The sequence below is a fragment of the Myiozetetes cayanensis genome, unplaced genomic scaffold (assembly GCF_022539395.1).
Source record: "Myiozetetes cayanensis isolate MyiCay16 unplaced genomic scaffold, myiCay2020 scf23, whole genome shotgun sequence".
Lineage (NCBI taxonomy): Eukaryota > Metazoa > Chordata > Aves > Passeriformes > Tyrannidae > Myiozetetes > Myiozetetes cayanensis.
In genome coordinates, this window is record NW_026087445.1 from 5,634,593 (window position 1) to 5,654,688 (window position 20,096).

Genomic DNA, 20,096 nt, shown 5'->3' on the forward strand with positions numbered 1-20,096 from the left:
GGCCCCGCCCCGGCGCGGCCCCGCTCCTCCCCGGCCTGCGCGGCCCGCCGCTGCTCCGCCGGCTCCCGCGCTGCCCGGGGCCCGCGGCCCTTCCCGGCGGCACTGGCCTGCGGCGGGGCGTCCCGAGCATCCCGCAGGTGAGCGGGGAAGGCGGGCGGGGGCGGCGGGGCCGTGCGGGGGAGGAAGGGAGGGCGGCCGGGCTCGGGATGATGCAGCAGCAGCGGCCGCGGAGCTCCGGGATCCCCGGCTTTGGGGCGGCCCTGCAGCCCCCCAGGGCCCGCTGCCTTCCCCGGGGCGACGGTTTGGAGGTTTCTGTTCAGCCTCCGTCGTGCGGAGCAGCTGTAGCGGCTGTCGGGAGGGGATTTGTGCTTGAGGAGCGGCACAGCGGGGAAAGGGGGCAGTTCCGGAGGTGTTTTTTGCCTAAAAGCTAAATCTCTGAGTAAGCCGTTGTGTTGTGACCTCCTGTAACAAATCAGTGTTCAGACCTGGCTCTGCTTTGCCTGTTCCACATAAACCTTCTGGTTTCCCCTGCAAACGTTCAGCAGCGACTCAGAAGCACCTCCTTTCTGCTCCTGCCTTGTCAGTAGGGCAGTTCAGTAAATATTTCTTTCTTTAGTATCTCAAGCATAAAAACGTCGCTGAGAACAACTGCAGATACTCCGTTCCCTTGGTGGGTTATGCAAGACCAGACCCGGTAGTTTGTTTTGTGGATGAGCAGTGCAAAGATCTCTTTTTGTTTATGCAGTTACTCCACAGTCGGTCAGCCTGCATGGATCTGAAACTCTTGATAGCTTGGCTCTAGCTTTGGTACAAAACCACACGGTTGTTTTAAACAAAAAAAAAAAAAAACAAACCCACCAAAAAACCCAAGCCCAAGAAATGTGTTCCTGTAGAAGACAGAGGCGCTGGGTTTGGCAGCAATTTAAGCAACTGAAAGTAGGTTGCAGTTACGGTGGAATTGTTCTGACATGTTCGTGTACTGTTCCTCCACACTGGTGCTTGAGAAAGACAGGCTGAGGGACTTGTTTTAGGGTAACTTCTTTTCCCATCATCTGCAGTACGTTTTGACAGGCTCAGTTCAGCTTTCTGGCAGTGCTTTCATGAAATTCCTGGTTTCCTGCGCAGCGTCAGGGCTGTGTGTGTGCCAGCTAAAGCTCGTAGGGCAGAGTCGTGGGAAGGCAGAGGTTGAACATATCCTTCTGAACAGTCACAACTCGAACCTTTTTCTGACGTGTGCTGTCAGGGCTGGGAGGCAAAAATGAGGTTTTCCCCTGCTTTGTTAAAAAAGGGAAGCCCTGTGTGGGAACCCCGGTGCTGGAAAGTCTAAAGGCATGGTTTTAATTTTGGGTGGTGGAGAGGGGTGGCCCCACCGAGAGCACTGAAACCATCCATGTCCACAAGACTGAATTAACACTGTGTGCTCCAGAACTGGCTCCTTGTTTGCTTGAGCTGGTGAAGATAAGGGGGTCTGGAATTAATTTTAAAACAGTATTTTGTTCACTAGATTATCTGGGAAACATCTGGGGAAGAGACAAGAAATCAAGGAAGGTGAAATAGCAAACGTGGCATTGATACTTTTTTTTTTTTTTTTTTTTAATTGGACCAGCTGATGCATTTGGGAAAACGGGGTCGGGCTTGATGAAGGGACTCAGAGCCTGAAATGTCCCAGTTTTATGTGTTACTCAAAGCTGCTGTGCTCTTGTCACTTGTCTTTTAAATCAACATGTGTTACGTGGTGCTGTTTTCCTTTCTCTGGGAAGCTGCATGGAATTGCTTCATTGTTTGTTAAGCACCTCTTCCCAGGTTACAGAGATCCAGGTCAGCACCACTGGGGTGTTTTCTACCATGCACATATGGTTTCTTCCCCCTCCAGTTTTGCTTTGCTCCTGCTGTCAGTTCATTCAGTTCTGCAGAGTGCTGGGAAAACATTGTAAAATTGTCCTTGAGGGTTTGTCTCCTGCCAAGGCAAGGTGCTAGGCAAGCTTTTCCACTCCCAAGATAAGTGTTGCTGCAATGGTTTATTCAAATATCTTTTTTCTTTTTTAATCAATGATTCAGACCAGATAACACTGGGAATTCTTTCAAATGTCCTCAAAATGTGAAAAAAACCCACCAAAAACCGGTATAGCAGCCCTGGAGTCATTAACATCAAGTTCATCAGATTTTTCCACTTCTTTCTTGCAGCGATGTGGGCTTTTCATATCTGCTTCATTTCCAGCCAACAGTAATATTTTTGATCCTGGTCTGTGCTATTAATATCACTTGTCTTCTTTTTTTTTTTTTTAACAGCCATGAGTGAGGTTATTTAAGTTAAGAAACACAAAGTCCTCTCTTTTTTTTTTTTTATATAACTGCATGTTACTGAGACATGTTTAAAGTCTTTTACATACCCCTGGACCACCATGAAACTGTTTATTGTGCTCATAAGCACAGAGCTATGAAATCCTGTGTTCTTGTGGTGCTTGGACATATGAGCCAGGTGGAACAGTGTGTTGTTAAGTTTTGCACAATCTCAAGAGTTATGTGGCTCATACTGTTAAAAATCTGCCTGTCAAATGGTAAATTCCTCAGAGACTGTAGCCGGGTTATTGGTGTTACAGTTCATTTAAGTTTATTCCCCTCTTACCCAGCTTCATTTAGAACTAATCATGTATTTAGGGTTTGATAAAGGAGTGTAACAGCAAAGTGTTAGATTGAGATCAGCTGGAAGACACCACAGGCTCCGCACTGGTGTCTTGGATTTGTTTCAATCTCTGAACCTTAAAGGTGGATATGTAACATCTGATAGGCAAAGCATGCCAAGGTATCTTCTAACAATCTGTGAGAGCAAACCTGACATGTAGGTAAAAGGATCTATCTGTCCTTGTCCTAGGAAAACACCCACCTTGGTGAAAATGGGGGACACACGAGACATCTGTCCTCACCTGGATTCCATAGGAGAGGTGACCAGGGATGACCTGCTGCTCAAATCCAAGGTACAGGGTGTTGTGGTTGTTGGTCCCTTCCCTTTTAGCTGTTGTGCATGGATTTCCATGTTTGCTTTTTGAAGAAAATGCCGCCTGCCTCCAGAGAGAGGAGATCTGATCTACTCTGCACATGTCCCATAAAGTCATCCTTTGTGACCCCCCTGATCTCTTCCTCCCCAGGATATTTTATCCTGCTTAAACGTGTCACTTAGCTAAAGTGCTGCAAATTGCATGTGTTTGATTGGAAGTGTGCTATTAAGGAATGAAACACTGTGAGCTGCAGGTTGGCACGGGCTGTCTCACTGAGAAGTTTCCCCACTCTTGAAGGACTTGGTTGCTTAAAAACCAACCAAGCAAACAAACCTTCTTTTGTCATGAATATGCAGGGAACTTGCCAGTCCTGTGGAGCTGTGGGACCAAACCTCTGGGCTTGTCTTCAGGTAAAAATGGCTTATTTGTGTACATGATGTGGTGGGACTTCACTTGAATAGTAGGAGGCAAAGAGGGGATTGACAGTGGAACTATCTATGTTTTTTTGATGGATTCCAAGGAGGAGACTCCCTAGATGAAAGGGCAATGCTGTCAGAATCTGCCAAGATGTAACAGTTCACTCCTTATAGGGAATTGCCCCTGCAATAGGAAGGAATAAAATGCCCAGTGTTGACTGTGGGCTGCCTGTGCTACTTCTGCTGGCACCTGTGAAGGGGCTGCAGGGTGACACCTTGGCAGACATTGCTCAGGGCAGTGTCAGGGAGGGAATGCCACGGGACATGTGGGTGGGAAGGGGCAGTTTCTTTCTACACTGGAATCCCCAGGAGGTTTGAGGCTGCTCAGAGGAGCTGCCCGTTGGAGCAGCGACTTTGGAACGGAGCCTTTACCTGGGTGCAAACCTGATTCCAGGTTTCCTTTCTTAAATCACTTCTAAACATCCATCAGTTCTGAATTTCCATCTCGTTCTGGGCCCTGTATAAAAAGCAAATTAGAAAACTGGCAAGGTGATTCTGAAGTTGCTGCTGCTGCTGGTGGGACTGGAGTTGCAGAGTGCTTTGTGAAGGCTCTAATTTGATGTGCCCGTTGTGCTTTGGCTCTCTTCCCTCTCTAGATTGGTTGTCCTTATGTTGGTTGTGGGGAATCCTTTGCTGACCACAGCACACTTCATGCACAGGTGAGCTTTCCTCTGTCATCCACGTTTAGGCACAGCTGGATTTTCCCCATTCCTGGTAGTCCTGTGCTTCAAATTGCACCAGCTCTCAGAGGAGACCCCTTATTTCACCCTTTTTTTTAATTTTTAGGCCAAAAAGCACAACCTGACGGTGAACCTGACCACGTTCCGGGTGTGGTGCTACGCCTGTGAGAAGGAGGTGTTCCTGGAGCAGAGGCTGGCAGCTCACCCACCCTCCCCCCCAGCCAAGCTCACTGAACCGGTGGGTCTGTGTCACACAGGGCCAGGGTGGAACGCTCGGCAGGGCTTTTGTTTGCCTGGTGTAAAATTAGCCAAGTGGTTTCTGCTGCTGTGCAGGTGGTGTTGTCACAGGAACTCTTGTGCTGAACGTAGCCAGAGGACCAGTAGCCCTGCCTTACAGGGCCTGCCAGCAAAAAGATTTCCAGATGACTTGGGGGTTGGAATTAGGTGATTTTTAAGGTCCCTTCCAACCCACACCATTCCATGATCCTATGATTCTATGACTTCAATATCCATTCTGACTTTATTTTTAACCTTTCCTTGCCTCTTCTGCATCTGGGAGGAACCACTGCAGCTGTGCCATCTTCATTTTCAGTGCATGGCCCATGGGAGTTTTAGCTGTCAGACCAGAAACACACGTACTTGTGACAGTGCTGCTCGTTCCTGATGCCTCTTATCATGTGTACTGGAAGCAGTAATGGCACTATTTCCATTCCCTCCTGGCATGAGTGAGAAGGGTAGACAGTGCAACTGGTTCTTCTCTCTACAGAGTGCATTTCTTAAGGGCTGGCTCAGTTTATATGTGAGATAATATCTCTCACAGCTCATCATTCATTTCTCTCACTGAGACTTATTTCTCTGTCTTTAATCTAGGACTCTCCTTTGCCTGCTCACCCTCTGAAAGCTGTTCCAATTGCAGTGGCTGATGAAGGCGAATCTGAGTCAGAGGATGATGATTTGAAACCAAGAGGTAACTTTGCATCTCATGGATGAAAGGGCTGGGAGGGCAACTCTGCAGTCTGTAGGATCTGCACTGGGAGGCTCCTGGGAGCAGAGTGTGGAGACTGCCTAGAAAGGGTTGGATTCCCTGTTCTTTGGGGAGGAATATAGAAAGCAGCATGTCTGGAAAGTGATTCATCCCTCTCTTGTTTGTGCTTTAGGCCTTACTGGAATGAAAAATCTTGGGAACTCCTGCTACATGAATGCAGCACTTCAGGCTCTCTCTAACTGGTAGGCGTGAGGGCCTTCAGTGGCATCCTTCACTAAATACCAAAAGTGTCACCTCTGATCTGAAACCTTCACGAGTCTTGTAAAGAGAGATCAGCCAGCCTAAGGGCAGAAAAAAATAGTGTTTGTTTAGGGCAACAGAAGTGTTACAGCAGGAAATTGCTTGAAGTAAAACTTCATCATTTCTGTTGCAACAGAAAGTATTTATCCTGTGGAAAGCCATGTCACATCTCTTTATTCTCCCCAGTGATACTCTAACAACCCATATCCTAAAACATTCTTTAGCCATCCTGCTGAGGGCTAATTCTAGGATCTCTTCTCTATACTGGGAACAGGTTCACATCAGCCTTTTCCATTTGTTTCAAGTTAGAGGTCAGGTCTGCATCTGGAACCGTTTCTTCCCTTGATTTAAAAGCAGTACCTTAAGCGTGCTTTTGATAAGGCCTGCATTTAAATTTTAATAAGCCCTTAAGCAGAAGCAGAGGAGAAATTTCTGAATCCTTCTCTTCTGTCTCTTGTAGCCCACCTCTCACACAGTTTTTCCTGGAATGTGGTGGACTGGTCCGTACAGATAAGAAACCCGCGCTGTGCAAAAGTTACCAGAAGTTGGTGTCTGAGGTTTGGCACAAGAAACGGTGAGTGGTCACCTCTGATCTAACCTGGCCAGGCCTCACAGATGTGTTAGTTATGAGATCTGGATGGAAGAAGTGATACAGAGATTTTTACTGAAGAGAGTGGAAAATGAAGGTGACATTTTGGGAAATGTGTGCTACTGGTTCAAATCCAGACCAGTTCAAAGGACAGTGCAAAATTATGCAGCTCTGTTAAAATCTGAAGTTGTCTGCTCTGTGCAATCAATTAAAAACCATCAAGCTAAGAATTTAAATGGCACTGCATGTTTACCTTGTGTTTGTTTTTAACAAGGCATAAGTAAGATACAGAACAAAAGTGAAGCGTGTCTTTGTGGAGGAGGGAGCTCTAGACTTTGAAGCAATATCATATCATTTTGATCTTAGTTTGATTTACCCCCTTTTCTGGGTGGTCAGCCCACCCAGATTTTGAGCCAGACATGGTGCTGCATAATCCAACCAAGAAACTCTTAATTGCCAAACCCTGCTCTAGAAAGAATCAGTTGAGAGCATTCAAAGTGTGGACAGAGCTGTAAGTGAAATATGCTCTGGGGAAGAGTCTCTCTGGAAGGACAGACTGAAATGGCTGCGAGGTGTTTTCTCTCTCTTGGTGTGTTTGTCGTCCAGCTAAAGCAGAAATCTGTGCCCAGGCTTTGCAGGTCCATAATTGTCTTTTGTCCTCTTTAACTGATTACCACACCCTCTGCTATGGCCTATTAGACAGACTGGCTCTGGGCCCAATAAGCAAATTAACTCATTTTTTCTTTTTCCATGTCTAAACAGCCCAAGCTATGTTGTTCCAAGCAGTCTATCCCATGGAATTAAACTCGTCAACCCCATGTTCCGAGGCTATGCACAGCAGGTGGGGCCTGAAAAAACCCATGCCATTGTTCCAGAGATTTTCCATATTCCATAATTCCTGCAGTGGTGGTGCTTGTGTTCAGAAGGAAGAGCTTGAGCTTGGGGTTGTGGCCTTTTTTTGTATCAGTATCAGTGATTTGGTAGAGCATTGGGGTGGGATTTGGGAGACCTGGGTACTTGCTGCTTCCAAGTCAGTTCATTTTCTTGTGTCAGCTTGCTCACCTCTGAAATTATGGTGGTCAAATCCTTTATAAACAGCTTTGGGGTCTACTGATACCTGCTGTATAAGAATTTGGTATTATTTCTTCACATCAGAGCTGAAAAACCTGGATAAATCTGTACTAAAAAGTCAAAGATGTGAGCTTTCTATGTTCTCTTTCTGGGGAATCGCAGCAAACTAAATCTTATATAAAGATAGTATCCTTTTCTTTTTCTTTGAAGTCTTTATCAGTGTAGCTGCTCTGTTTGTTCTTTAGAATCAAATGTAAACAAAAAACTATGATTCAAAAATTTGCAAGAGAAGTGACAGTACATCTAAACCATGATAGTGACAAGAAATCAAAACAGAGGATAAAAATAATGATTAATGAAAGAACTTCTATATCTGTCTTTGATGTGAAGTACATTGGCTTGGAAAACTCTCATCTCTAAAGAGATAAAATTGAAGGCAGGGCAGGCTAAAAGCCAAACTTCATAAAATAACAGAAACATCATAATTAACTCTCTGGAGTTGTCAAAATATGAAGTTGCTTTCCAGCAGCTCCTTTGAAGCCAACATATCAGCTCTTTCACCATGTTATTATGAATGTAGGAGCTTGCACCTAGATAGTATAGCCTGGGTTCCATTCCTTGTTTATTAAAGATTTTAATCTGCCCTCTCCAAGAGATGGATTACCACGAGCAGAAGAAACCTGCTGTTTTCATCAGATCTCTCCTTGTCTCTTCCCTCTTATCAGTGGCAAACCCTTGACAAATAAGCTCCTGCTTTGCAAGCTGCTCTCTGGCTTTTCAATGTCCTTCAGCTGAAGATATTCAGATAAAAAAAAAAAAATTGTGCATTTTATTATTTAAGAGTTAATAGCGTTTCTGTAGCAGAGAGGCCCTTTGGTGCATGGCCATGAGCCTCTCTCTGCTCCAGCCAGGTCTCCACGTGCTGCAGAGCTGGCTGACCTTTGTGGGCAGTGGTGGAATAGGCTGAGAGTGGGGCCCCTCTTTGCCCCTCTCATCTGCCCCATTTCTGGCTGGATACTGACATGGAATCCCTCGGTTTTCAGGACACCCAGGAGTTCCTGCGGTGCCTGATGGATCAGCTCCACGAGGAACTGAAGGAACCAGTTGTTGCAGAGACGAGGGATTTGGATACCATTGACCAGGAGGACAAGCGGGAGGGGGACCGGAGCCCTTCGGAGGATGAGTTCCTGTCCTGTGACTCCAGCAGTGACAGGGGTGAAGGAGAGGGACAAAGTCGGACCACAGGGAGCATGGGAAGTGGCTCCTTAGCAGAGACAGAGCTGTTGATCCAGGATGAAGCAGGGAGAGGGATCTCTGAGAAAGAGAGGATGAAGGACAGGAAGTTCTCCTGTGGCCACCGGCGCAGCAACTCGGAGCAGGTGGATGAGGATGCAGATGTTGACACTACCATGATGGCAGTTGATGGCAGAGCCTCACCTGAGATGCTGCCAGCTCCCCGTCCTGCCAGCCCGTGTAGGACACCAGGTACACACCTCTGCCAGTCAGGATGTCTCTGAGAAGATGTGTTACATCCTGCACAGGGACTGTGGTGTGGTGCAGTGGGCAAACCACACATGATGTGACTGTTCCTTCTCGGGGTTTCAACAGATTTTGCATCCAAGGTTTTCCTCAGTCGTGCCTTTGTCTATAAGAAAATACAATAGATGAGCCAGAGAGGTGCTTAGCCAGGCCAGAGTGCTGTGAGCTCAGTAAAGGCACATCAGTGTCTTTACCTGCCTCTGCCAAACCTGCAAACACTGTATTTATACCTTTTAAGAAAAAAGGTTTTGTATATGTATGTTGCTTCATTTGAAACTCTGACCTGGGGAAATAATAGCTGTGGAAAGGGCATGGGAGAAGGTGTTTGCTAGTGTTGGACTGTGGGCTTTGGGGAGAGAAAAGGGAGAGGCACAGTTTGTGCATTTCTGTGTCTCGGGGAAAAGAAAAGAGCAGCAGTGTGGAGTCACCTCAAGCTGAACATACCCGATCTTTCAACGCTTCTTTATGTAAGAGTCTTACTCTGCCAGCTGGCACTGAAGGCAGCAGTGCTGTTTGTGTGGATTAGGGCTACAGGAGCAAGCTGCAAAACCTAATTAGTCATCTAAGTGTGAAAAAATGGCGAGTTGTTTTAGGGTTTTTTTTCAGTATGTGATTATTAGCTGTTCAGTGTAGCTCTGCGTGCACTCTCACCCGTGCTCCGAGGGAGCTGTGTCTGCCAGCCTGTGCAAGCAGGACAGGTAACAGGCACTGAACTGCACCTTTGGGAAAGATTCTGTGCTGGAATGCAGAGCTGGGCTGACACCGATGGCAGTGGGGTTGCCTTTTGTAACTGGGGTTTTCACTCTTTTTCACCCTTTTCCCTCCCCCTGTGCCCAAGCAGAACCCGACAATGATGCCTACGTGCGCTGCTCCTCACGGCCCTGCAGCCCGGTCCATCATGAGATGCACTCCAAGCTGTCCAGCAGCCCTCCTCGCTCCAGCCCTGCCAGGATTGGACCTTCCTACGTACTCAAGAAAGGTAGTGCAGAGAGGGGTTGCTGGGAGGCAAAGGGGGGAGCACGTAGAGGAGGATGGGGAGAGAAGGAATCCGTTGTGATTCTTGATTAACAGGTGTAAACAGTGCTGATTCCCCTGGACATCAGTGCATTCTAAAATAGTATTTGGCAAAGACTACAGTAAACCTGCAGGTAAAGTCAAGCTCTGGGCACAACAATGTTCCAGTTTGTTCTTACACTAGAGCCTGAAATGATCTCCGTGTCTGCATCTGCTGTGTTTGTCATGAATAAAATGGCTCTGAAGTCCCAGGCACAGGCTCTGTCCCTTCAGGGGAGTGGGGAGATGCATAAACATTTGTCTGCCAGACTTGAATTTCATAGCATGTGGGCCAGAGGACTGTAAGATGTTGTTACTGACAGAGCTTCCTGCCTCTTGGACAGCCTGGGCTCAATGGAATTGAGGCTGCAGATGTCCCTCCAGTGCTGGGAGCACTGTCAGGGCAGAGCAGAGCCTGGCCTGTGTTGTTATCAAACCAGCCTCTTCATCCCAAAGCAAACTGCAAATCAAAATCCCTCCACGTTGCATAGTCTGCAAACACAATGGCATGTGCTTGTACCACTGTCCCTACAGCTGTTCCATGAGGACATTCTTTCTTCAGCTGTGTCCCAGCCCCTTGGCTGAGGTCAGCACAGCCGCAGATGTTCTGGCTGGATGAAGAGCACTCTGTCTCCCTGCACGTGTGTGTGGGGAGAGGGTTTGTCATTAAACAAAACTTTGCATTTGGCCAGTCCCTGTTGTGGAGAATCCTCTCCAGTGTAAAAAGCCTGGGGAACACGTGGCCAGAGGGAAAAAAAAAAAAAAAAGACAAAGTACATAGACAGGTCAGGGGGGAGAGGAGGTAAAGTGCAAAGCTTAGAGCAAAATGTCGCAAGACTTAAAAAAAGCAAGGGACTGTCTGTGGCAGAGCCAGGCTTTTAAACTTGTAAGAGGATGGAAACAGGATTTCCAGTAAGACAATTTCTGCCTCCTGAGAGCTGGCACGCTGCTGTTGGCTCAGTTGGCTGCCTCCCCTTTCCCGTACCACACACAGCAGCAGCATCCTCCATGTCCTTTAACTACAGGCTCCATCATCTCCCTGCCATGCACGTGGGGTCTGAACATCAGGACAGTGCTTGTCTTATGTTGTTACGTGACTGTGTGACTCTAGGGAGACAGGAGACTGAGGGGAGTTACTGCACAGTGGGGCTTCCTTGTCTTTCAGCCCAGATGCAGGCTTCTGGGAAAAAGAAGAAGGAACTCCGTTACCGCAGTGTGATCTCCGACATCTTCGACGGCTCCATCCTCAGCCTGGTGCAGTGCCTCACCTGCGACAGGGTGAGTCTCCTGGGCCCTGTCAGCCTCACAGCACAGGTTTCAAGCTTGTAGATCCCTTCCCTAGGGAATGGTGTTGCTCTTTCCAAACCCTGGGATGCAGAGGCCTGCTAAAATGGGGATGGGTGATGGCAGGGGAGGTGTGAGAACGTGCCATGCCAAGGAGATGGGTATCTCTGGAGGGGTCTGTTTGCTGATCCATGTTACTGAGTTGGCCCAGCATATCAGATTCACATCAGGAAACTGAGTCCAGTGCTACAAAAGCCCTGACAGAAGTCAGTCTGCTGACAGCAGGGAAGAATAATTAGCCAGAGCAAGTTGCTCCTACTGCCAGCTCGGGTTTCTAGCCTAGACAAAATCCAAGCAGTGATAAAAGGTGATGAAGGTCAGGTCCCATCTCCATTACACACACAGGAAACCCAGACCTCTTCCTCTTGGATATTTCCAGGTTTCTACAACAGTGGAGACATTCCAGGACCTGTCACTCCCAATCCCAGGGAAGGAGGACTTGGCCAAGCTGCATTCTGCCATCTACCAAAACGTGCCAGCTAAGACAGGGGCATGTGGGGACAACTATGCCTCCCAAGGCTGGATTGCTTTCATCATGGACTATATCCGGAGGTGTGTTCCCTCTGCAGGACCTGTTTTCTCTGGGGTTTGCTCTGCAGTGCTGGAAGGCAGCTATCCCTAACCAGTGGTCACTTGGAACCATTCCTTGGAGGACAGCATGTGGCATCTCACAGGGCTTTGAGCCTTTTCATCTAAACCAGTTGTTACCATTCCTCTAGTTCTGTCACTCACTTGAGAGCTCTTGTGCAGCTGATCATCCCTCACTTCTGCCCTCCAGAGCAAGTTAATTCCTGGTGTAGCTTTCCAAATCATTTCCAGTTTGAGCAGCCACAGTAGGAACATCAGCTGAGAGCAGTCCTGCTTTCCCTGCTCCTCTGGGATGTAGAATGAGCTTAGGAAGGAAACCCATCATCCATTTGGGGTTTTGTACACCAAAGCATTCAGCTATTTTATGTGTAACTCTTAATCCCTCCTCCTCTGCAGGTTCGTGGTGTCCTGTATCCCTAGCTGGTTTTGGGGTCCCGTGGTGACACTGGAGGATTGCCTTGCTGCCTTTTTTGCAGCAGATGAGTTGAAGGGTGAGTTTTCTTCAGTGGGGTCTGACAGCATGGAGGAGCATTTTGGAGGCAAATTAAAGCTCCAACAAGTCCTGCCTTATTATGTCACTTAGGGACTGGCAGTACCAAAAGTTGGCAGCTCAGCATCTCTGGGTGAGAGTGCCCTCAGCAAAGAGCAGACATAGCTGTTGGTTGGTTGAGTGCTAAGTTTCTTTGCTTTCTCCATCAGCTTCTTAAGTTCTAGGGGACTCAGTTTGCTGTTTGTGTGGTGTTGGTGGGCAGTTCCATACTTTCCTGCTAGTTGCATTCTCTTCTTGCCCACACTTATTGAGAGGAGTTGTTTTGATCTCTTTTCACCCTGGCTTCCCCAGGGGGCTGTTAACCTGGTTTCTCTGCCTTGGTGGAAATGTAGCTGTGTGAGCCCTGTGTGCTCTGAGCAACTGCATTAATGGCTCTCTTCTCTCTGTCTGCAGGGGACAACATGTACAGTTGTGAACGGTGTAAGAAGTAAGTTGGCATTATCTGTCTTGTGCTGCTTCTCTGGAGCTTTATTTCTCTGTATTGCTGTCAAATATTTTGCTGTGCCCTCTACTTGGACACCTCTTCTATTGGAATTCAGGATTTGCCTTGGATTCCAAAGAGAGCAAGACCCAGCCTTGCCTTTTGGCACCCCTTTGCTTTAGAGGGTTCTCACAGCTCGTTTTCTTTTCCTCCCTCAGGCTGAGGAATGGAGTGAAGTACTGCAAAGTCCTCCGGCTCCCAGAGGTGAGTGAAGGAACCTTGTTCTCTGCTTCTCTTTTAGCAGCCCTGAGGAGGTGGGGAGGACACAGGTGGAACAAAAACAGCAGTTTGTTTTGATGGCAAAGTCCTGTGTCTGGACCAGATGAGGCTTTGCCATTCTAAGCTGAGGAGCCAGCAGGGTTCACGAGGAACAGGCAGAGAACTCTTGCAAAGATCAGACACACAGAGATGTGCTGTGTGACCAGAATACCCACAGTAACACTGGGCTTTGGTGTCCTCTGTCCTTGGTCTTTCAGATTCTTTGCATCCACCTGAAACGGTTCCGGCATGAGGTGATGTATTCCTTCAAGATCAACAGCCATGTCTCCTTCCCCTTGGAAGGGCTGGATCTGAGACCTTTCCTTGCCAAGGAGTGCGTCTCCCAGATCACCACCTACGACCTCCTGTCAGTCATCTGTCACCACGGCACAGCAGGCAGTAAGTCCTTCTGCTGGGAGGGAGCAGGGGCAGAGGAACAGCAATGGGAGGAGTGTGTTCAGGACTAGCCAACACCTCTGCTGGGCTGAGGGGCAGTCTAGGGCTGGCCCCCTCCATTCCCAGCCTTGTGCAGCCTCTGCCCTTTGAAAGTGAACCAAGCAACTTCTGACAGATCCCCTGCAGCTATTTCAGCCTCGCTATGGGCTTGGCTGAAACCCTTTCCCAGTGTTCAGTCTTGCTGAGAGGCTCTTACAAGGAAGGCAAATCAGGGTGACAGTGCCAGGCTCTGCTGCTCCTGCAGAGCTTGCCTGAACAGGAATTATCCTTTTTTTTTTTTTTTTTTTTTCTTTCTGTGTGTCTGTCTCTCTGCTCTCTGCCAGCAGCTAATCCTGTTTGTGCTGCTGACATTATCCCAGGCCTGCCTTCTGTCTGCACTGTGAATCCCAGCAGGGCTGTGCTCTCTGTTCCAGGTGGCCACTACATTGCCTACTGCCAGAACGTGATCAACGGCCAGTGGTACGAGTTCGACGACCAGTACGTCACCGAGGTGCACGAGACCGTGGTGCAGAATGCAGAAGCCTATGTCCTGTTCTACAGGTGAGCTGAGCCCTGCTTGCAGAAGACCTAGAAATGCGTTTCACAAACGTGAGTTTTCAGGAATTGTTTAATTTTCTTCCCCCACCCCTCTTCAGGAAGAGCAGCGAAGAAGCTGTGCGAGAGCGCCAGAAGGTCGTGTCCCTGGCCAGCATGAAGGAGCACAGCCTGCTCCAGTTCTACATCTCTCGAGAGTGGCTCAATAAATTCAACACCTTTGCAGAGCCTGGGCCCATCACCAACCACACCTTCCTGTGCTCCCATGGAGGTAAGGCTGCTGGGCCTGGGAGCAGCACCTCTGGGCTGTACCTTTGTTTCCTGGTGCATGAATGAGTGCAGGAAAAAGCTCCAGCTGCCACCCTGATACAGGGGATGCTCCAGTGGGATCCTCTTTGGCAGAAACTCCAGCCTGCTCAGGGAGGGATGAGACAATTACCCATTGTGCTGCTGGTTGGAGGCCTGGGGAAACATCAGTTTTCAGTTCTCTGTGTTTAAAAACAAACCTGTAGAAAGCAGATAGGGCAGCATTTATCTGTGTTGCCCTGTCAGCAAGGCTGGCCCTCAGGGTTTGTTTGGAGAGCGGAGCTGATACCATGTCTGATTCTTCTGCTGCTTCATCAGTCATGCTGGGGAGCACTTGAGTTTGTAAATCTCCCACTGGAATTGAAGCACTTGATTAGAAATTGAGGCTGTGAATTGGAAACGTCCACAGCTGATGAACTCCTGTCTGCCTTCTATTAGCAAAGGGAGCAGATTCTGGAATCAAGAGTTTTCAGAAAGGAAAATCTGCCTTTTTATTTGTGTCTGTTTTACACAGCAATGAGTTCCCTGATTAACTCTTCCCCTTGCCTTTCCTCCGCAGGGATCCCTCCTAATAAATACCATTACATCGATGATCTGGTGGTGATTCTGCCCCAAAACGTGTGGGAATATCTCTACAACAGGTGAATATGACCATTTCAATCTTTCTCTCTTGGTAGAGTTTCCTGACTTAAGTCAGAATAAGGTGGATCAGTGCCTGTCCCAGAGCATTGGGTGGTTGAGTAAAGGCAGCTCTGTGCCCTCGGCTGCAGATGCTCCTCCTTCACCAGTGTGTGTAGTAAAAGAATCCATGTCTGTAGGATGCAGGGCTGCTGGGAAGCATTTCCATTCTGCTGCAGCTCCCCATTGCCCTGCCTCTCTCCCTGTGCTCAGGTTTGGGGGGGGCCCTGCTGTGAACCATCTGTACGTGTGCTCCATTTGCCAAGTGGAGATCGAAGCGCTCGCCAAGCGCAGGAGGATCGAAATCGACACCTTCATCAAGGTTGGCATGGGAAGCATCTGGAAGCAAAGCAAAGGGGGGGGTGGGGGTAAAATGGAGACTTGGAAAACTCCTGCCAGTTTTCCAGAACATGATCTACAGCACAGGCAGGAGGTTGGCCTGGGGGTTCCCCAGTGCTGGCAGCACAGGGGAAGGGCAGCTGGGACATGAAATTGCTGTGCACACACGAAGTGTGAAACCATCCTTGTCTCTTGCCTGCTCTGGTGAGCAGGAACAGGATGAGAATGGGGTTCTGCTGGAGAATGGCAGGGCTGCCTTAGAGTTAATGGAAGGGGCCCCCTGAGATCTCAGGAGTGAATAAGTCTTCCCTGCATGTCTCTTGTTCTCTGCTCTCCCAGCTGAACAAGGCTTTCCAGGCAGAGGAGTCTCCAAGTGTCATCTACTGTATCAGCATGCAGTGGTTCCGGGAGTGGGAAGCCTTTGTCAAGGGCAAGGATAACGGTAAGGATCAGAGAGCAGGGGATCTGCCAGGGCTGAGGGCTGGAATGGAAATGGGTCTATTTGTTGGGTCCTGTGTGAGCACTGCCCTGGCTGCAGGGATGAGCTATCAGCCCCCCTGGCTGCCTGCAGGTCCCCAGAAATGACAAGAGAACCATCTCAGGAAAGAAGCTGGATCTGGAGGCAGTGAGGAAAGCGGATGGTTTCTGACATGTCTGTTCTCCCACAGAGCCTCCCGGACCAATCGACAACACCAAGATTGCCCTCACAAAACCAGGAGGCCACGTGCAAGTCAAGCAGGGTAAGGCTTGTGCTTCTGCCTTGTAGTATTCCTGAAGGGGGGGGAGACTGTTCCACTGGATCTGGGGGTCCATAATGAAGCAGTCACAGAGCAAGATGGTGTTGCAGAGAATGACAGTTCTCTGCCCGACCCCAATCTGCCTGCCACTGAGCCACTTCTCCAGTGGCAGCTCCTGCATGGCCAGCTTGCTGTCGTGGCTGGTTCCTGCAGCCCCCCCAGCTCCTGCCTTGCTGCTCCCCAGGCCCCTTCCACCATTCCCCTTCATGTTATACCTTAGATCTTGTGTTGCTTTTGACTTGGTCTTTACTCAGCATCTGCTGTGATGCAGCTTCTGAAGTAAGAACAGCCTCATGTTGTGCCTGAGGAGGTTTAGGTTGGATATTAGGGAAAATTTCTTTATGGAAGAGGTTGTCAAGGTTTGGAATGGTCTGCCCAGGGCAGTGATGGAGCCACCATCCCCAAGGGATTTAGAAGACATCGAGATGTGGTGACTGGGGACGTGGATTAGTGATGGACACGCTGGAGCCCTGATGCTTCCAGGAGGTGGCACTGTGGGGGCTGCAGCTGTACAGGGTCAGGGGGTGGGGGCTTTGGTAGGGACCACCAGTGCCTCCTCTCCCTGGGGTGAGCTGTGCAGGGAGGTGGTTGGAGAGAACATCCTCGCATTGTGGTGCCTCATCTTTTCCCCACTGGATTAGTGCTGTTGTCCCTTCCAGGTGCTGACTACGGGCAGATTTCTGAGGAGACATGGGTCTATTTAAGCACACTGTATGGAGGGGGCCCGGAGATTGCCATCAGACAGAACGTGGCGCAGGTCCAAGAGCTGGAGAACCACCACGGGGAGCAGAAGATCGAAGCGGAGACGCGCGCGGTGTGACCTGGGTGGGCCTGGGGCAGGGAAGGCACAGACACCTCTCTGTGGGGGTGGAGGGCTGGGGAGTCCTGAGGGGTCAAACCTCTTCTTGTCTGGTACTCGAAGGTGTGTGCAGCTCCCCCCAGACTCCTGGGGCAGGCAGGCTTCCTCCTCATCCTTTCAACGTGGCTTTGAGCACAGGGTGGTGCTGGGATGGACTGGGAGAAGGCTCTAACTCACCTCTGGACGAAGCCATGGTACGAGGCTGCAGCCACACACCACGAGGGTTGTCCTGACCTGAGCCCTCCCCCCTTTCCTTTGCTTACAAGAAGCCAGCACTCCCAGCTTGTCCCCAGTGCACCGATCTCTGCTCCTGTGCAGGTTTTGCTTTCGGCACTTTTCTTTTTAACTCAAATGTATGAAGACAATGAAATGTTATTTATGTTTCCAGCAGGCAGTGTTGCTACTAGAGAAACCTGTTGTTTGAGGCTGAGGAAAGCCACGAGGTCTCCCTGGGGTTTTGTGCTGGTGGTGCACAGCTGTCACAACTTCCTAGTTCTGCTCTTTATCGAATTCTTGCGAATTCAGTTGCAACCAACTAAGGAATTTGGAAAGAGGCTGTTCCTTTCTCCTCTCACTCCCAAAACCTCACCCTCACAGTCCTGCAGAATTTTATTTTCTCCTTCTGTCTGATTCCACGTGTTCAGCACAGTTTCAGAGAACAGAGCTGGAAGGTGAGTCCTCCCTCCCAACGCCTTCCTTCCCCCTGCACTCTTCCTGCTGAGGCTCCTGGCACTGTGGAGCTGGGGGCTGGAGCCTTTGGGTGTGCAGCTCACAGGGTGGTACCAGGAAAGCTGGGCTGGACTGGGACACAGCACAGCTCTGATGCAGATTTTGGGACTCCTTGTTCCTAACCCTGCCATAAGCTGTGTCTCCACATCTGTCACGACAAGCAGAGGGGTGGGAAGGATGAGGAAGGGCTCCTGTGTTCACACAGAGCCCACTTCTGAGGGGTCACCCTTAGCTGGGCAGGGCCCAGGCTGGGGAAGCAGCTTTTTAGGAACAAGCTGCTTCCTGCTAACAAGCCCCCACCTGTGTGCTGAGGTCATTCCAGATGTCCTTTGTGTATACAGTGGCTCATTTAATGAATTTGCTCCCCCATCTATGCCACCAGTGCAGCCAAGGAGCAGCTGATGGAGAAAGGAGACAGGAATGAAGGCAAAAAGGCCAAACTCCACTTTTCTCAGCAGGGCTGTTCTTAAAAAGATTTTCATTCATCTGGTAAGGCAGAAAGGCAAGAGTTAAATCTTTGCAAGGCTTTGAGTGAGGTTTAGTGGAGGCAGAGAAGGAAGAGGTGCCTCCCATGGCCTGAGGAACCAAACTGTGTTTTCCTGGTGCTGGATGATTGCACAGCATCCAATCTGGCCTTAATGGTGCCAGACTCCACCTGGGGCTGGGACCTCCCAAGCTCCTCACCTGAAAAAGAGAGGGAGGGAGGGGGAGGGAAAAGCTGCTCCTTGACTTAGAGATAGAAGGGGGTAGGACAGGAGAACTTGAGAAGAAAAATGTGGCCTTCAGATTATTTTTTCCTTTTTTTTTTTTTTTTAATCAAATGTTTGCTGCAAACAGCAGCTCCTTTAAAAACTGTCTGTAAACGGTTCAGCATGTTAGTTTTACAATCCTGTTTATGGGATGCTTGTATAGACCCAGACAGGCCCGAGGGGGAGGTCAGAGAATGAGCCACTGTTGGGATTCTCATTGTTCCAAGCTGTCTTTGTTCCCCACTGCAGCAGCCCTGGGATCTGCTGCAGAGCCTGCAGGGCTGCATGTCCGTGTTGTCCGAGGGTGCTGTACAGACTGTAATGACACTCCTGTGCTTAAGTGTTAGACCTTGTGCTGAAAATGTGGTACAATAAATACCTGTGCATTCAACACGCTGCTGCCCTGCCTGGTGAGGGGGACTGACAGCTCCAGGGAGCGTGGGGGGTGGGGACAGACCTCCCTTCACCTTTCATTTACCCCATTTCACCTGAGTGGGCCTCAGGAAGCACAGATTGGTCACGACATTCATTACTAGTCTGGAAGTAACTCGCAAGGGAAGGAGTTTCATTGAGCTGTTCTAGGATTCTAAAAGAGAGTTTCCTGGCACTGTTTTGTGGCTAAAATGTCCCTGGCTGATACCATTCCCCTTCCTTGGTAACACACACGTCAGCAGCTCTGGCACCAAGGCCCTGGGGAATGCCAGGCTCTCACCCCTGAGGATTAACAGAGTTTCTAAAGCAGCCCGAGGGGCTGCAGGAGCAGGAGTTCCCTGCCCAAGTGGTGAGTGACACATCCTCAGCTGGAGCTGGGTTAACAAGAACATGCAGCTTGTTCTTGAGCAACGAGGAGTCACCTGTCAAAACCTGCATCTCACAACCAAACCTGGCACCGGAGCAGCTGCTGAACAGCTCCTGGAGACACCAAACACCCTCCCACAGAGGGGACTGGTACAGTCCAAACAGCTCTAGGGCTGCTCTGGCACAGCCACAACTGTACTGTGTGTTACCCTCTGCCTGTTCAAGCACCCAAGGGTTAGTTCTGTGTCCAGATTCCATCTGAAATCCCACTGCAGCCTTGCTTTCCTCCAGCTCCACTGGAGAAAGCTTCGGCATTTCTGAGCCTGTCTCAGATGCAGCTCTGGCTCTGGGAGCCGCTGCCAATGCTGAACTCTTACCAGTTCTTTTTGAAATCATCTTCCCCTTATTTGATGAGGTCCCCTGCTGATTGCAAAAAAGGGGAGATGAAAGAACTGCTCATGCATTGGACTGATGGAGCAAATCTCAGATTATCTGCTCCCTCCCTGCAGGCCCCTGGGAGTGCCTGTTCCGTTCAGAGGTGCTGCTCCTCTTCCCCATGGGCAGAACAGAGCTGTGACAGATGATGAACCCTCTGCCCCACACTCCCACCTGTCCTGCCTCAGCCTGTGGGAAGGGGAATTGGCTCTTCCTCTGGAGATGCAGCACCCACATCGCTGCAGTTCCACCTGCTTGAGCTCATGAGGCCACACCTTGCTGGGTGGGACCTCCCCACCCTCCCCCAGGGCCACAGCACACCCTCCCAGTGCACACCCAGCCCCTGCACACCCCACATCAGTGACAGCCCAGACACAAACAGCTCATTTTATTTTCTTCTCCCTTATTGCTCAGCTTGGCTTCCACCCCCCCATCCCTCACTCACCCCTTTGGTAGTGCTGTTTCTATTTCAAGTCAGCAATGCTGATTCTGTGAGAGATAAATCC

The 20,096-nt window shown here is 49.5% G+C and overlaps 1 protein-coding gene across 1 annotated transcript; it reads left to right on the forward strand.

Moving 5' to 3' along the window:
- The first annotated feature begins 110 nt into the window (after positions 1-110).
- On the forward strand, positions 111-18,748 carry USP20 (ubiquitin specific peptidase 20). Its single transcript, XM_050320267.1, has 25 exons — positions 111-137; positions 2,873-2,975; positions 3,353-3,406; positions 4,069-4,131; positions 4,259-4,390; positions 5,023-5,119; positions 5,310-5,379; positions 5,898-6,011; positions 6,789-6,867; positions 8,141-8,582; positions 9,478-9,615; positions 10,855-10,967; positions 11,413-11,585; positions 12,018-12,112; positions 12,565-12,598; positions 12,811-12,856; positions 13,129-13,309; positions 13,780-13,906; positions 14,002-14,171; positions 14,766-14,847; positions 15,098-15,206; positions 15,563-15,665; positions 15,892-15,963; positions 16,680-16,845; positions 17,268-18,748. The coding sequence occupies exons 2-24, from the start codon at positions 2,895-2,897 to the stop codon at positions 16,838-16,840; spliced, it is 2,736 nt and encodes a 911-aa protein (XP_050176224.1). The 5' UTR covers positions 111-137; positions 2,873-2,894; the 3' UTR covers positions 16,841-16,845; positions 17,268-18,748.
- Positions 18,749-20,096: the final 1,348 nt, after the last annotated feature.

What these genes read in the sequence shown, in the direction of transcription:
- USP20 (XM_050320267.1), top strand. Translation starts at nt 2,895, where the DNA reads ATGGGGGACACACGAGACATCTGTCCTCACCTGGATTCCATAGGAGAG. An exon ending in ACCTCTGGGCTTGTCTTCAG is followed by an intron (nt 3,407 to 4,068) that starts GTAAAAATGGCT and finishes TTCCCTCTCTAG; the next exon opens with ATTGGTTGTCCTTATGTTGG. An exon ending in TCCGAGGCTATGCACAGCAG is followed by an intron (nt 6,868 to 8,140) that starts GTGGGGCCTGAA and finishes CTCGGTTTTCAG; the next exon opens with GACACCCAGGAGTTCCTGCG.